Raw genomic sequence first — 15,422 nt, 5'->3', positions numbered from 1 at the left:
ATGATGTATAGAATTTGGCAAGGATGTGTTAACACCGGGGCACCAGTGTTCCCCGACAGTCAGAGTCAGGGAAGTTACAATAAGAGATTTGTTTTAATTAAGTACGAGTTCACAGATAGATCCGGCTAATAATAACAATTCCAAAGGCTAATATTAAACAACACAGTAACCCCTCTGTCACGACAAGGCCAAACAAAATCACAACAAACCCTCTTGAAGAAATGATGTTAACATACAAAGACCCAGATTTATTTTCAACTCACACTACTTGCTACTGTTCACTTATAGGTAACTTCTTTGGATGTTTGGCTTGAGGAGATGCGGATGGGGATTATCAGCCTTCTACTAGAGCGGCCACATGTCCCCATGCAGTTGTATAGTCTGTCTCTGTGATTTAGCTGGCTGGTATTTTTAAACCCTTTGTGGTCCAAAAAGGACACCAGCTGATTCCTTAACTAGATTACGAGGCAGTAACAACCGGGTTAAATCCGAATGATGCACAGAGTGAGGCTCCACGTATAAAAGGGGAGATCAACTGTTGCGGAGAGCACACTCAACGGACCCTGACGCACTCCACCAACATCCCAGACCACTGAGGTAAGGATGAATGGATAGATGGATAGATGGATAGATGGATAGATGGATAGATGGATGGATGGATAGATGGATAGATGGATAGATGGATAGATGGATAGACGGACGGTGCCAAAACAGAGGAAAGCTGCTGCCGAACTTTTCACTTGGCGTCTGACATGCATGATTTAACTTTTTGATCAGATTAAACAGATTAGGAATAACTATAGGATCATATTTATTAATTTATATTAAAGATGATAATAGGTCACATTCATAGATATTAATAACTTAGTTATTTTACACCTTCACCTCAAATCGGTATGTGGGCAGTCACCCTAATTTTCTTTCAAGGGGCTTCTACAGCCACCTTCTGCTCCAGATAAATGTATCGGGGAAAGAGATGTGATGCACAGTATGGGTAAATCATTATACCAACCAGGCAACAAGAGTTTATAGGCCTTCGATGTTCGACCGTAGATTAAAGCAACATTAAATATTCATGGCGGTTTGACAGTTAAATGTTTTTGCTGCTCTGATCAAGTGAAACCCTGAGTCAGAAGTCTAAGTGCAGGCAGAGAACAGATCAGTAAGAAACACAAACCAACACTTTTAGGTGGTTTGTTTGAAGATACACTGGTTTAAGGAGTGTAGGTTTAATCATTCAGATTCAGATTTAGCTTTATTTGTCTGATGCATTTGTCAGGTGCAGCCCACTGCACAGATTAGAATGCCGTCACATTTACAAACAACAGAAGACATGATGTGTTCTTTGACTTAACCAAACTCTGAAGTCATGGAAGATAACCGAAGCCAAAAAATGAGCCCACGTTGCTGTTTGAACTGCAGGTTCTTGCTTCTCCAAACAAGTCCCATTTCTCCTCCACATGCAGTTACACACCACCATAGTGCATATCTGTGCATAACACTGCAAGTCTGTTAAGTTTAAAACCAGGATAATGCAGAGGGGGGAACAATTCTGGATATATATCTGTATTTACGCTCTTAATCTTTTTCCAGCATATAGAACATTTTGTGACTCTTTCATTAGGTAATCACCAATTCCAAGATAATTCATTTACTTTCTACAGTGTACATCAAGTGAGTCAATATCCAGACTCAAATTTTCATCATGCAATCAGATCCCCCAACGTTTGATAAATTTACCAAACTTAATTTTAACGTAACATAAAGTACATTTGAATGTCTGCTCAGTGTTGACCTGGGTGTGTTACGCTTCCAGTTGAGGCTGAAGAAGTTTTTAATGCTGTATTAAGTTCTCCAGGTAAATATTTTGCAGATTCACACATAAATGAGACCAAAAGGTCGCTGGACAGTAGATGTTGTAAATAAAGAAGCACATTAACACGATTGACGGCACGTCTGTTAATTTGGAAATCTTTAATGAACAACCGAGAATCAAACCCTCGCAGCTCTTTAAACCTTCCTGGTATAATCCACATTACACAGTCACTGCATTGTGAGGCTGCTGTTAGGACTTAATGTCTCCCATGTATTTAACTGTCTTTGAATATCCACTCAGGCCCCAGCTTTGGCAGCGTTGAGGAAAACACTCTGTGACATGATCATGAGTGCCATGTTAATCTGGCCCAAGAGTTTGGCGTGAGGCGCGGTCTGTTGAAAGGTGGGGGGGCAGGTAGCAAACACAGGGTAACGGATAACGGCTTTGGCTCAGGAGCCTTTATACTGATGTTGTAATCTTATCCCAACGGATTAACCTACCATACCCTCCTAAACAAAACATCGCTCCGGCTGCCAGAGAGCTGACAGCTAGTGAGGGATCAATCACTTAACCACGACGTTTGATTGATGCTGCATGTGACCGAAAGTTCATCACCTGTTTTTTCTCCTCCCACAGCAAAACACTTCCCGAGATCCTTCAGAGATGGCGAAGTAAGTGTTGAAAAAGTTTAAGAAAAGTTTTTTCCTTGTTATTGTGCCGCCATTGTCATTGTAGTTGAGTGTCACAGACTTCGATTTCGGGCGTCAGCCAACTCCACTGAAAGGGACAAGCAGTTATAAAGTGTTTATTTAAGGCTGTGTCAACCAATTTGTCCCGATAAATGGGGTCTCAGACAGTGGAACAGGTAATAAGCTATTTTCGATCACGCTGGTAATCAGCTATTTAGGAACCCTGTTACTCCATTTGTGGCTGTGTCACCTGGGCTAGCCTCTCAATCCGGGCCTGATGAGCTAAAGCTGCTCCACACTTAGGTTTTCCTAACTGGATAAAAGGGAATAAGGGATTAGAGGCCCTTCTGTTGCTCTCCGACCTTCTTTACCTTTAGGAGAACAAATAATTATTTCATCTGGTTAATCCAGGCAGTGATTCAGTCACAGGCCAAGTACTGCCTTTGCTTTTGTTAAACAAAAAGTCTTATTCTTAAATATTACAGCGATCACTCCTGATAGCTAAAGTACAGAAATAATCATCATCATCATCAACTAGCAGAGTAAAGCCAGTGGAGAGAAACTGTGTATTTATATTTTATTCTTTTCAAGTCTCATCTCCTCTTTGAGTCTATCAAGCTGCCCCAAATTGAACACACTCATATCAGTCGTATAAATATGTCCCATTTTTTGTTCCATTTTAAAATCTGTGAATCATTCTGTGGTATATAAGTATGAATTTCACAATGTTGAACAAAATAATAAAATAATTCCTGGATCGGCCGATTCGTCCGGATCTGGGCCTTAATCTAACAAGTTCATTCTTGGCCCAAGTCTCATCCTTCAACTAAGATTCATGGAGTTTGGTAGTTTTGTGTAATATTGCTGAAAGTACAAACAAATGGACAGGGGTGAAAACATATGAGGGAATATGTATAATCCCTCATATCGATAATTTAAATATTATCACAAATACTGTATTGTGTTTCTTTCCTTGCAGAGTTTACAAGAAGACGAGTGGAAACGGAGGAGTAAGTCTAGATTTCTTTATTTGTACTGAATTCTTCCCTTGTTGTAATTCTGTCTTTGATTTGCCACCACTGGAAAATTAATGAAAACATCATCAGGGTTCAGACTCACTCACACGGTTTTCCTTCCTCTTGTCTCACAGCTGACCCTCTACCTGGGGAAGAGAGACTATGTGGACCATTTTAGCAAAGTGGACATAGTTGGTACGTTCCTTCTACAGTGTGTGTGTGTGTGTGTGTGTGTGTGTGTGTGTGTGTGTGTGCGTCTGTGCGTCTGTGCATGTGTGTGTGTGCAGTGGCTTGAGGGTGATACATTTCACTTCTTCTGTAATATTACTACCCAAACAGATGGTGTTGTGAAGATGAACCCAGCAGATTTTAAAGACAGAAAAGGTAACATCAGCAAAGATTAAACTTTTAACGCCTTAAAAAAAGATACAGATATCTTCCCGAGTCAACTCGATTGGCGATGCGGGATAAAATAATCTGAGATTAAATCTACAAACATGTGTTGACAGTGTATGTGCAGCTGGCGTGTGCCTTCCGTTATGGCAGTGACGATCTGGATGTGATGGGCCTGTGCTTCAGGAAAGACATCTGGATCCAGCACGTCCAGATCTACCCGGAGAGCCACAAGCCCACTCTGAGTGCCATGCACGAGACGCTGCTGAAGAAGGCCGGGGACGACGCCGCCCCCTTCTCGTTTGAGGTTTGTCTCAGGTTCCACAGAGTCCACAGCCGGTTCGATCACGTCTTTTCATGGCCACAACACTATCAACATTTAAAGACCTTTTTGCATTAAAAATAATAATTCAAACTTGAGGTTGTGACTACGCCACCATGGCATATTCCTTGAACCGATTGTTAAAATAAAGGTGTATTCTTAATTAATAATGAATTGATAAATTAGAGAGAGATCATATATTCTACATAATCTTATAAAAGTCACATGTTACCAGGAATTGTAGAATCTAAAAATTGATGGTTGATTATCAAATCTGATCTCGTATATCTTGATTTCCATTCAACTGTCGGAATTGAATCTAGAAAAAATATGCATTCTTTTGTGAGTAATCAAATATAATAACCTACACGTTGACTCAGGAATGTTCTTCCTTCTCTCCAGATTCCCAACAACCTGCCGTGCTCAGTCTCTCTGCAGCCCGGCCCTGATGACAAGGGGAAGGTATATTTCTCGTTGATATTTCACCACCATTCAACTTTACAATGTTATAATTAGCGTCCCATAATGTTAGTGCATAGGGAGGTTTATTAACAGGTTTTGCTCTCCAGGCTTGTGGCGTCGACTTTGAGGTGAAAACTTACCTGGCCAAGGACAGGACCGACCCTGACGAGAAGATTGAAAAGAAGTGAGTGCACTGTTGTTCCCGGTCATTTCCACTAAGTCTTTGTGTTCATTCATCTTTTCAGCATCAGTGTTATTTTTCAGAAAAAGTAACCTGTTCTCTACTCTGTCCTCTCTTCTTCCTCTCTGTGCCCCACTTTTTCTGACAGGGACACTGCTCGCCTCATCATTCGTAAAGTCCAGTTTGCTCCCTCTCAGGTGGGCGCCGGGCCCAAAGCCGAGATCTGCAAAAGCTTCATGATGTCCGACAAGCCTGTTCATCTAGAGGTTTCCATGGAGAAAGATGTACAGTAGCAAAACTTCTTGTTTAAAAAAGCTGAACACCTCTGAATAGGGGTTGCACACCTTTGCATTTCTTAAAGTCTACAGCTATGTGATGAGGCCAAGTCAATGTCAACTAATTGCTGACGAGATCATTGACAAAACCAAAGGAGGAGAGAATGAATATAATTTTCAACAATTGACAATTATATTTACAAAAACTTAAAGCAGATGCTGACAACATAGAGCTCACATACTGTCTCGTTTATGCAGAACAGAAATAATTAGTAACAACAAAAATCAGGCAATAAATACTTTGCACAACTTGTTTATATTGTTACAGCTTTTGATTGTCAACAAAGCCCTGTCATCAGAATCAGAATCAGAAAGTATTTATTGCCAAGTAGGTTTACATCTACAGGGAATTTGCTCTGGTTATTGGTGCATACAATGAACATAGAAACATAAAAACGTAAAAACACAATAAATACAACACAAATAGGAAAAGCAATAAAAAGAAACAATATATATTTACTCACTATTTACTTATCATTTACACCCTTTTTCTAATATTTATACAAAGTAACATTTATTTAGACATAAACATATCTAAATAAATACAAAGAAATGCAAGATGCACAACAGTGAACAGTGTCAGATTTCAATGTGCAATGTAATGCAGCATAATATAGTATAATAAAATGTGTTAATTAACACATCCTTGAGGTGTGGGGGCGGAATAAAAGTAATTTGCTTAGATACCCTTTGACCTTTGACTGATAAGCTCCAAAAAGTTAATCATCTGGAGATTTCCTCTCAAGTAATATTCCCACCAAGTTTGATTAACATCCATCCAGGAACTGTTGAATTGTTTTGAATACACACACATACAGACACACATACATGTAGCTTGGCTGTGCAGCCCCTAGATCAGACAGGGACCAGGTTAAGCTAACCCTTTCGCCATTCTCCATTATTAACCGGTTGCCGTCTTGTTTTGACCACAGCTCTACTTCCACGGTGAAGCGATCCCAGTCAAAATCAAAGTCAACAACGAGAGCAACAAAACGGTCAAGAATATCAAGATTACTGGTGCGTACCTGTTTGTAGAAATAACACGGCTGATACCGAGAGAAACTAAGCTAATATTTTGTCTCACTCTGTCCTCCTGTCTTCGTCCAGTGGACCAAACCACAGACATCGTCCTCTACTCAGCAGACAAATACACCAAGGCTGTTCTCACCAAAGACTTTGGGTGCGTGGACAGAACTGAAAGAACTGAATTCCCAGCATGCATCAAACTGCCCGTATCCCTGGGGCACTGAGAGGAGAGGTGTTCATGTGTGGGTTTGCTTTCTTCAGAGAGACGGTGGAGCCCGGCAGCACCTACGAGAACACGCTGACCATCACCCCCCTGCTGTCTGAGAACAAGGAGAAACGAGGTCTGTCGCTGGACGGACGACTGAAGGACGAGGACACTAACTTGGCCTCCTCCACCATGTAGGTGCACAAACACAGCAGGGACCACTGGAGCAGGATTTAGCTGTAACTCGCTCAGTTAATGCTGGACAGTGTAGGAATTCATGGATGTTGACCAAAGCAATTATCTCCTCTAGGACACAAACAACTGTACACACATGATCCCACTTTTCAGTTTGGGATTTAGAATCTTTTTTTACAGCATGTTGATCAGTGTCCGTGATGTTTCGTCGTCTCTGGTACACGCAACTATATTAAACCCTGTAATCCCTCAAATCCTTTTAATTGGTCTTTACCACAGGCTGACAAATATTGTCGAGAACGAGGTGATAGGAATCCTGGTTTCCTACAAGATCAAGGTTAACCTCATGGTGGCTGGAGGAGGGTAAGTTTAACACATGAAAACTCAATCATTGATTCAATGGTGTGAAATTAACATAAACAAACTGTTGTCCCTCTTGTCTCCGTGTAGCCTGCTGGGTGGCCTCACCTCCAGGTGGGTACTCTCCATTAACAATTATGTCACAGTCATTTGACACTGATTTTTACCAAGGAAGTCAGTGATTCTGATTGGTTGATTTGTTTCTCCCGCAGTGATGTCACAGCAGAGCTGCCACTGCTGCTCATGCACCCTATGCCTGAAGGTATTTCTAATATAAATAACTGGAGAGTGTATTTTTGCCTTCGGTGTATCTCACAGTTTCTAAAGATTTCACTTTCTCATCCTCTTCTCACATCACATCACTTTCTGTGTTAACACCATCACCTACAGATCACATTCATGAGATTCATTGAACATGTTACTCAGTAAAAAACAACAATATTCAGCTTCTTTTTTATTAATTCTTTATGTTCTTCATTCTACAGCATCTTGAAAGAAAAACTCCCCCATAGGCAAGGTGAGAGTAAAGACTTTTCTGATGTTTTATTCAAAATGTATCAGTAGTACAAACTAACTTACTCAAGATAAATACTGTAGTATGATTTTGAGGTACTTTTACTTGACTTGAGTATTTCTAGTTCATACCTTAAACTTAAACGTTGTACAGTTATAATTATGATCCAATAAGGTTAAGTATGTTATTCTGTAATGACCCATTTTACTTTGGAACTTTACAGAAGTACTTTTACTCATAGCTGAATACTACTACACAGGGGTATTGAAATCGCCACTGTTGTCTTAATTGTCAAAATTAACTATAACTATCAGGGCTTTAAGAAAAGAATAAAAGTTTACACCATTTAAAGAGGTTTTCATTTTATAGAAGGCAATGGTAAATTAGGTTCAGGGATCATTTCTGTAACAATGTAATAGGTTAGGATGTGTTGTAATGTGGTTGTTACATAGCATCAATTTGGAAATTTCGGATAATTGTGTTGATTCTCGACATGTGCAGAAAGACTCTCTGTGTGTTTACTTCTTTTCAGAGTGTCCCTGGAGCTGGATAAGGAAGCCACACAGACAGGAAGACACAGAGGGCAAGCAAAGGGACAGAAAGAAGCTGAGGACAATGACATTAACAACAAAATACCAGAAACCAAGCAACTGAAGACAATGACCTCAAGGATACTTGTACATATGTGACATCTGCCTCCGCACAGATTGATTTTGATGTTTAATTGAAGTAATTTAGCTGTAAAGAAAGTACTTGGATATCAAATTAGTATCCCACACCTTGTGACCAAAGACCTGTGTATAGAAACACATACCTACATGTTCAGAATAAATGTCGTTTTCGTCACACTGTAGAGTATGAGTGAAGGAAGGTGGAAATCAGGTTGAAGCCGATAAACGTCATTGTGCTTTGGATTAAGTTGGTAAACACCTTTTCAATGTTACTTTCACTTTCTTTGAAATGTACAAGTTTCTGTTTTTTGACTGGCAATGTCAAATGACCCTAAATACAATAAAGTTATTTAAAGAACATAATGTTTTGGTGCAATTTTTTTTTTTGTCTCATGAATATGTTGCTGGTGACATGTGACAGGGGCCCTTAAAACCCTGGAACCATTCAACCATTGAGAGAAAGTTATTATGGATTTACAGTAAACTATACTATTACTCGCCTTTCTATCTATCTATCTATCTATCTATCTATCTATCTATCTATCTATCTATCTATCTATCTATCTATCTATCTATCTATCTATCTATCTATCTATCTATCTATCTATCTATCTATCTGTCTGTCTAGTCCAGTCCAGTCCAGTCCAATCCACACTGCAGGAGCTGTTCTATGCTCAGCCAGCAGTGGGCCACAACGACTCACCTGAAAAGTCTCTATCCGACCAACGACGAAGACGACACAGCAGACGTCACAGCAAACGTCATCGCGCACAACGTGTAGCAGCAGCCGAAGCAACATGGCTCTGAATGGAGGTTTGTGAGCTAATAACTCAGCGAACTTTGACATTTCTGCTCTTCACTTGTCTTGCAGATAAAGACACAACATGGCGCACGCACAGGGATCGATTCCCGAGTGTAATTCTAATTTTAACTATGATTTTTCGTCGGTATTAGCTACATGAAGTAAGCTAGACGTTAGCCCGGCTGCTTTGCTAGCTATCTTTAGCGCACTGCGGCTACGCTGCGTATGACAACTACTTTTAAACCTGTTAATCTTTTAATAATGATACACTTTAATAAAATGTGTGGGTTGAAATGGACAAAGTGGCAGAAGGGATGTAGTCGCACATGTACGAGTGATGCTAGCAGCTAATCACGAGTCCCATCACAGCATAAACATGCCGTCTGTGTAAATGTAGGTCAGTTGAATGAAATCATCGGTTTGGTATTGCTTCCAGATGACAAGGACTACGATTGGGAGCCTCCGACCGAGGCCGAGCTGAAGGTGATCCATGCTCGCAGGGAGCGACAGGACAAGATCAGCAAGCTGATGGGGGACTACCTGCTCAAAGGGTACAGGATGCTGGGAGAATGCTGCGATGTGTGTGGGGTAAGTGGAGCGAACCTGTATGGACGTTTAATCTACGATCATGAAAGACGAGTGAAGTGGGATAACATCTGATTTGTGTTGTGCAGACAATTATTCTCCAGGACAAACAGCAGAAATACTACTGTGTTTCATGTCAGGAGCTGGACTCTGATGTTGACAAGGACAACCCTGGTAAACACACGTGCACATTGAATGCCAGAACCAGCTGTCACTCCTCCATCGTTGCACCTCCTACCCGTCGCTTGTTGTAAACTGCGTTTGTGCTTGTCTTGCTCTCTTCCTCCCCCCATTCCTCAGCTCTAAATGCACAAGCAGCGTTGTCCCAGGTGAGAGAACGGCAGCTCGCAGCCCAGGCCCCTGCACCGCCCGAGGCCCCTGAGCTCAACGGCGTCCCCAACAACAGCCAGGCCAGTGGGTTGGTTCCTCAGCCCAGACCAGAGCACTGCGAGGGGGCTGCCGCAGGAGGAAGAGCCTCCCTGCTTCCACCTGCTGTGCCTCCTCCATCAGCTCCGGCCGCCCCCGTAGTCCTGGCACCACCTCGTCCCCCGGTTCTACCACCGGTCGCTGCCATTCGACCTGTGTTGCAAGATGCTGAAGAAGCGGTTCTTACCAAACTTCGCTGGGCCACCGCTCAGCTACAGAGCTCAGCCTCTCTAGAGGCAAGTATCCAGCTCTGCAGCCTCATCTCCAGCTGTGCCAACTCACTGCGCAGTCTCAAGGAACTCGACCAGTAACCATCTTTGACTGGTTGAAGCTGTGGAGAAATGCGAACGCTGTTTTAATTGCCCTCTTGTCTTGGAATACTGATTCTGGTTTGCTGCTTTGCAGAATCACCCTTTGACTGAATCCTTGCATACAGCTGAATTCAAAATTAGTCTGCAAAATGCATTCAAAATGGGATTAAAGTGTCAAAGTGCACAGGTCACTCTTGAGTTAATGTACCACTGGCAGAAATACCATATTACATGGTTTCATAATATGTTCATTTTTATTGTTCGTCAACTTGTAAATTAAGATTTAATTGTAAACAATAGAACATACGTCAAAACATATTGCTAGTATTCATTTGAAACCATCTGATCATACAAAATCGAAATAAGGCTTAAATATCTGTATATTTTCAGAACAAATCGATGTTAAGATATATCCACAGTGGTTCGGCTCTCATAGATTCAAAATGGCCACATTTAGCAGACATTTTTCTTCTCGATTGAACATTTTGTAGTTTCACAAAAAAGATGTAGATTTGCAAATTACATTTTGAGCAAAAGCTAAAATCCCTGTGTATACATGCTTTTGTAATTGTGTGTATACACGAGTCTCTGTGGTACAAGAACATAGGTGGAAATGTGTGGCCTGTTGGTACCAGTCCTCTAATCCGACCCTGCTTTTCCTCACAGACACAGGACAACATTTTTTTATTTACTGCTCAGTCTGATGCTCAGATAGATTTCTCATGTCCTCTGGGGTAAACAAAACTTGTCACTGTGTGCTGGCACTTTTTAGGTTTTTATTTGTAAATATCTTTGATGCATGATGGTCAGTTTGTTCGGTGATGCTCAGATGAGACGGGCAACCTTTAGGAGTCGGACTCATTGTTCCTCATTCATTAAAATACACGTGGAGTGAATGAGGTGTGCACTGTTCATCTGTAGACAGCACTTCATATTCGAAGAAGCAAGTTTCAGTGTTGTTCGAGCCTGACTGTTTTCTAATTGCATACCTGAATAAAGCTTTGCCAGTTCAGGAGGCGCGCAGTATGTTTATTTCCACAGGAGGGTGCCATGCAGAGAGCATTGCCCTTAATGCATGAGTTAAAAAAAGTACTTTATTATTAACGAATTATAAAACGGAATTTCTGTTTATAACATGCGAATTGAAGTTCATATAAAGCTTTGTTTGTTCACACAAGTTGCTCTGGTCTTATTGGGGTGACAAGTATTAATTGTTTATTAAGCCAAATAAGTAAAAAAAAACTCCACTTCTAGTCCCCCTATTAATGGGCTTGAGTTTTTTTCTCTGCTGTACAAACGTAGCTCATCAGATATTCAGTGGAATCAGTCAAACGGCTAGGTGGGACTGAAGGCTGTATGAACTCTCCAACACAAAGGAGAGGAAACCTGCATTAACCTGGAATCCTTCTCCCACTGTGGCACCATCACATCCAGAGCACAGGGGGGATTTGACTGGTGTTACCCTCAGATAAGCAACCCGGTGTCATCGAGAAGTTGCCACGTTCGCACGCACACACCGGAATCACCGCACACACTGCCCAAAAGCTTTCGCCCAAGGGACCGAGTGAGGTGCACGTTAGAAATATTTCATCCAGTATCTAAAAGCCAAAAATATAAAAGTAACTTTTAAGTAAGGCTGTCAAATATATGTAGTAAAGTAGAAAATATTTTACCTGAAGTGTTTATCAAACGCAGCATAAAATGATACCAACACACACGGTATATTGTCTATCGTCGATTGCTGTTTAGTTCATCTAACAGCCGAAGTGGCCTAGTCGGTAAAGTGTTGGGTTTGTGAAAAGAGAGACCTGGGTTCTAATCCCACTCTTTCCCATTGTCAAGCTGGCAATATGTTAAACTCTTAATATTGGCAGGACTTCTCCAATAAATTACAAAATATCTTACACTATGTTAATTTAAATTAATTAAATATAAAAACAGGTAAAATTTAATAAAAAAAAAATAATCCTGCGCAGTAGGCTTCTGCGCAGAATTTGCGCAATGGGCTTCTGCGCAGGATCTGCGCAGAATGTGCGCAGTGACAAAAACATTCCGACAGTAAAGGCAAGGGGTAATGATGGATAAGGTTTTCTTTAACAAGTCTTTCATTCTCAGTTTCCACCTTAAAACTATGAAATGAACTGAACTATGAACTAGTTCTGAATTTAAATGGTGAACTATGAACGTGAATTATTCATGTTTACTTGTATGAACTGAACTTTGAGTGAATTTTTATTTTTTCGGTCAACTAACCCTTTAAAATAAATCTTTGTTAACTACATACATGCACAGTGTGTGTTCCTGCATTTGAATAAAAGGCCACCAGGGGATGTTGTTATACAAAGTTACCAGCAGGGGTCGCACTGTGCCTGTGTTCACCCGTCCAGGCCTCTTCCTCAGAGGTCATGTCGAAAGCAACAGCTTGGGGAAAACCAATAGGCGTGAAGGGAGCAGGAATGGAGGGGGGGTTCAAAAGAAAATCTCATGCTGTTCTCTATTTATAATCATCATGTGTCGCAGATAAACTTAGAACTGTCTCTTACACCGGCTGACAGTCAACTGTTGATCTGCGTCTCACCCATTACACCGCATGATTTGATTATCAACAAGGAAATGCAAATGTGGATTTTAACAGCCTGCGACCTCTCACCTGTCTTTACTTCCACATCTCTCTGTCTCTGCCTCTTGTTGTATGGTGTTCTGTCACTGAGCCGAGTTTAAGCTGTTATTGTCTTACCCCGCAGTTACTGTAAGTGTAAGTGTACTACAGTAGGAGATTATTAACTCTTGAAATTTGGACATTTTCATCATATATCGATATTCATCTGTGCGTGCTATTGGGTGTGGACTCCAAAAATACAACAGTAAATTTGGTTTCTTAAGGGAACTACTGTTCTTCCTAGTTCAATCTAGTGGACATGAGAGCTTCCTCTCAAATTCAAATTGTGTTGAGATCAGTTTTTAACAATTCAAAACTTCGTTGTACAATGATGAAAATAAATTTGATCTTTTACTGGCGTTTGGCACGCAAAAATAATGCAGTACACTACATAAGAAGTCACAAATTCTGAAAATGTCAAAGCACATATCCATCAAGGCAAAAAACGACACAAACAGGACACTGCTGTTACCTTTATGTTTAGTATCGATGGTTCGGTGTTAAATTAAAAGCTTGTGGTCAGCTCTGTTCATAGAGCAGACAGGAAGCTGGAAATATGTCGGGATAAAGTGGAGGGTCTCATATGTTGCGCTGTGTGTGTGTGCGTGTTATGGGAGGGAGTTTGTGATGCACGTCTGAACACTGGACCCACAGTGTAATATTAGACCAACTCTGAGTCATGAGAGAGTTGTTCTGCCCTCCCCGCACTCTCCTCCAGCTGCCTCTGTCCATCCATCCATCCCCGTTAGCCCACCTAAAAATACCCTGCTGCTCTCACCGAGGAAAATCCCTGGCTTCACCCCACAAGCACACCTGTCTCTCTGTAGTTGTGAGGACGCCCATTCACATAATGCCCCATACTCTCTAGCCCCTTACCCTAACCTTAACCATCACAACTTAATGCCTAAGATAAACCTAATTTTAACCCAAACCCTTTGAGGACGTGCCTAAATGTCCTGACACCATCAAAATATCCTCACAACTATGATAGGGAACCAAAATTTGCCCTATTAACTCTAGAAAGACACACACACACGCACACACACTGAGTCAGTTGGCCTCCTCTCCCTGGAAACTATTCCTGTGTAATTAACTGGATGAGGCACGTCTCTGGAAAGCTCTGGATGACGCAGCTGGAACTTTAGGAAGTGACTTGAGCTAAACAACTATTTTTCACAGACATTCAGTGTGTTGCCCTGCAGCCCTGTACGCCGATGGGAGTATGCTGAGCTGATAAAATGAAACCCTGCAGCAGATAAGGCCCATTACTGTGACACAGACATTCAGGATCAAAGTCTGCATGTACACTTAAGACTTTTACCTCAGTGCCTTCACACACCGTGCTCAGGGAGGACGAGATAAAGTCCCTTTGCATACTGCTGCATCACCAGTAGACTCCCTTGCATATCCTGTCTCACTGTCTGTCACTGGAGCACATGGGTGGAGGGAGGGGGGACTCGCTCTAGAGGCAGTAGACCCGCATTACAACAAGCCCCCATGCAGGCGGGACTGAGCTGCGCTGTCTCCTTGTGGATTACTGCCAGAGAGAGAGTGGGGAGTTTTCAATGACAGCTCCAAACTTCAGCCTCGTATCAGGAGTGGATCTGTGCGCGCAGCGGATTCGGTTCCTCTTTGCGCATGCCCTGATTGTCACTTCTGCGTTAAGACATCACCTATTTTCTTTTCCGCCCTGTGCGTGATTCAACTCACACACTGCAAATGAGCGCACGTCTCAGCTTGTGCGAGGTTCATCATCACCAGGAGCAGCAGGAGAAATAGAGGAGGACCTTTTAAGGAGCAGCAGCGGAGGGGAAAGTGGACTGAAGTGCCTGTTGCGCACAGGAGAGTGTGATTTCCTACTTTTTGTCAATCCTCGGACTTTATTAAGTTCAGAGGAAGTCATGACTTCGGTTTGGAAGAGACTTCAGCGCGTTGGTAAAAAGGCGTCAAAGTTTCAGTTCGTCGCTTCCTACCAGGAACTGGTGTTGGAGTGCAACAAGAAATGGTGAGTACAGTGGAGACGCGCTGTTCCTCCTCCCGACTGTGTGTGAAATGTCAATATCTCTCTGAGGCCATGTTCCGGTTGTTATTATTATTACTACCGACAACAGGGCTCCATTATTATGGCCATGTTCACTGTTGTCGATCTCATCCTCCTGTGTTGAGCAGGATGAGGGCGTCCCTCATGTGCGTACATGTGCGCAACTGATCCGGTTTGACTGAGTTAATAGTTAATCATTAGGGTCACTGATCACTATAGCAACTAAATAATACAAATTACTGTCAGAATAAATTGAGGAAAGGGATATCATGGTCACATTTATGCACGAACATTATTGACACATGTCCAAATATCTAAGTGCTCCATGTTATATATTATTAACATAAAAAATATATAAGTATATATGTGATTTACTAAGCACATGGGAGTTAGACAACAGAACAAAATTATAT

General features: G+C 41.6%; 3 protein-coding genes across 11 annotated transcripts in view; all 3 read left to right on the top strand.

Annotated features, from left to right (window-relative positions):
* Positions 1–505: 505 nt before the first annotated feature.
* arr3a (arrestin 3a, retinal (X-arrestin)) lies at positions 506–8,185 on the top strand. The gene is made up of 17 exons (XM_062405460.1): positions 506–597; positions 2,453–2,487; positions 3,485–3,515; positions 3,656–3,716; positions 3,861–3,905; positions 4,031–4,221; positions 4,639–4,698; positions 4,806–4,882; positions 5,028–5,163; positions 6,147–6,231; positions 6,322–6,394; positions 6,502–6,639; positions 6,920–7,003; positions 7,091–7,114; positions 7,213–7,262; positions 7,486–7,517; positions 8,047–8,185. Exons 2-16 carry the CDS (start codon positions 2,480–2,482, stop codon positions 7,491–7,493), a joined length of 1,071 nt encoding a protein of 356 aa, XP_062261444.1. The 5' UTR covers positions 506–597; positions 2,453–2,479; the 3' UTR covers positions 7,494–7,517; positions 8,047–8,185.
* Positions 8,186–8,838: 653 nt separating this feature from the next.
* znrd2 (zinc ribbon domain containing 2) lies at positions 8,839–11,321 on the top strand. Its single transcript, XM_062406552.1, has 4 exons — positions 8,839–8,998; positions 9,424–9,575; positions 9,662–9,746; positions 9,873–11,321. Exons 1-4 carry the CDS (start codon positions 8,983–8,985, stop codon positions 10,307–10,309), a joined length of 690 nt encoding a protein of 229 aa, XP_062262536.1. The 5' UTR covers positions 8,839–8,982; the 3' UTR covers positions 10,310–11,321.
* A 3,186-nt stretch (positions 11,322–14,507) lies between these two features.
* The window catches only part of LOC133969231 (EH domain-binding protein 1-like protein 1), a 28,425-nt gene continuing 27,510 nt past the window's right edge, over positions 14,508–15,422 (top strand). For 6 of the 9 annotated variants that reach the window (XM_062405573.1, XM_062405568.1, XM_062405567.1 and 3 more), the window contains exon 1: positions 14,508–14,973. In XM_062405573.1, coding sequence (XP_062261557.1) covers positions 14,870–14,973 — 104 coding nt within the window. In that variant the 5' untranslated portion in view covers positions 14,508–14,869. The remainder of the gene's footprint in view (positions 14,974–15,422) is intronic. The other 3 variants (XM_062405570.1, XM_062405569.1, XM_062405572.1) reach the window with 2 other exon arrangements.

This window comes from Platichthys flesus, chromosome 15, assembly GCF_949316205.1.
Source record: "Platichthys flesus chromosome 15, fPlaFle2.1, whole genome shotgun sequence".
Lineage (NCBI taxonomy): Eukaryota > Metazoa > Chordata > Actinopteri > Pleuronectiformes > Pleuronectidae > Platichthys > Platichthys flesus.
This window is presented reverse-complemented; position numbering and strand designations above follow the sequence as displayed.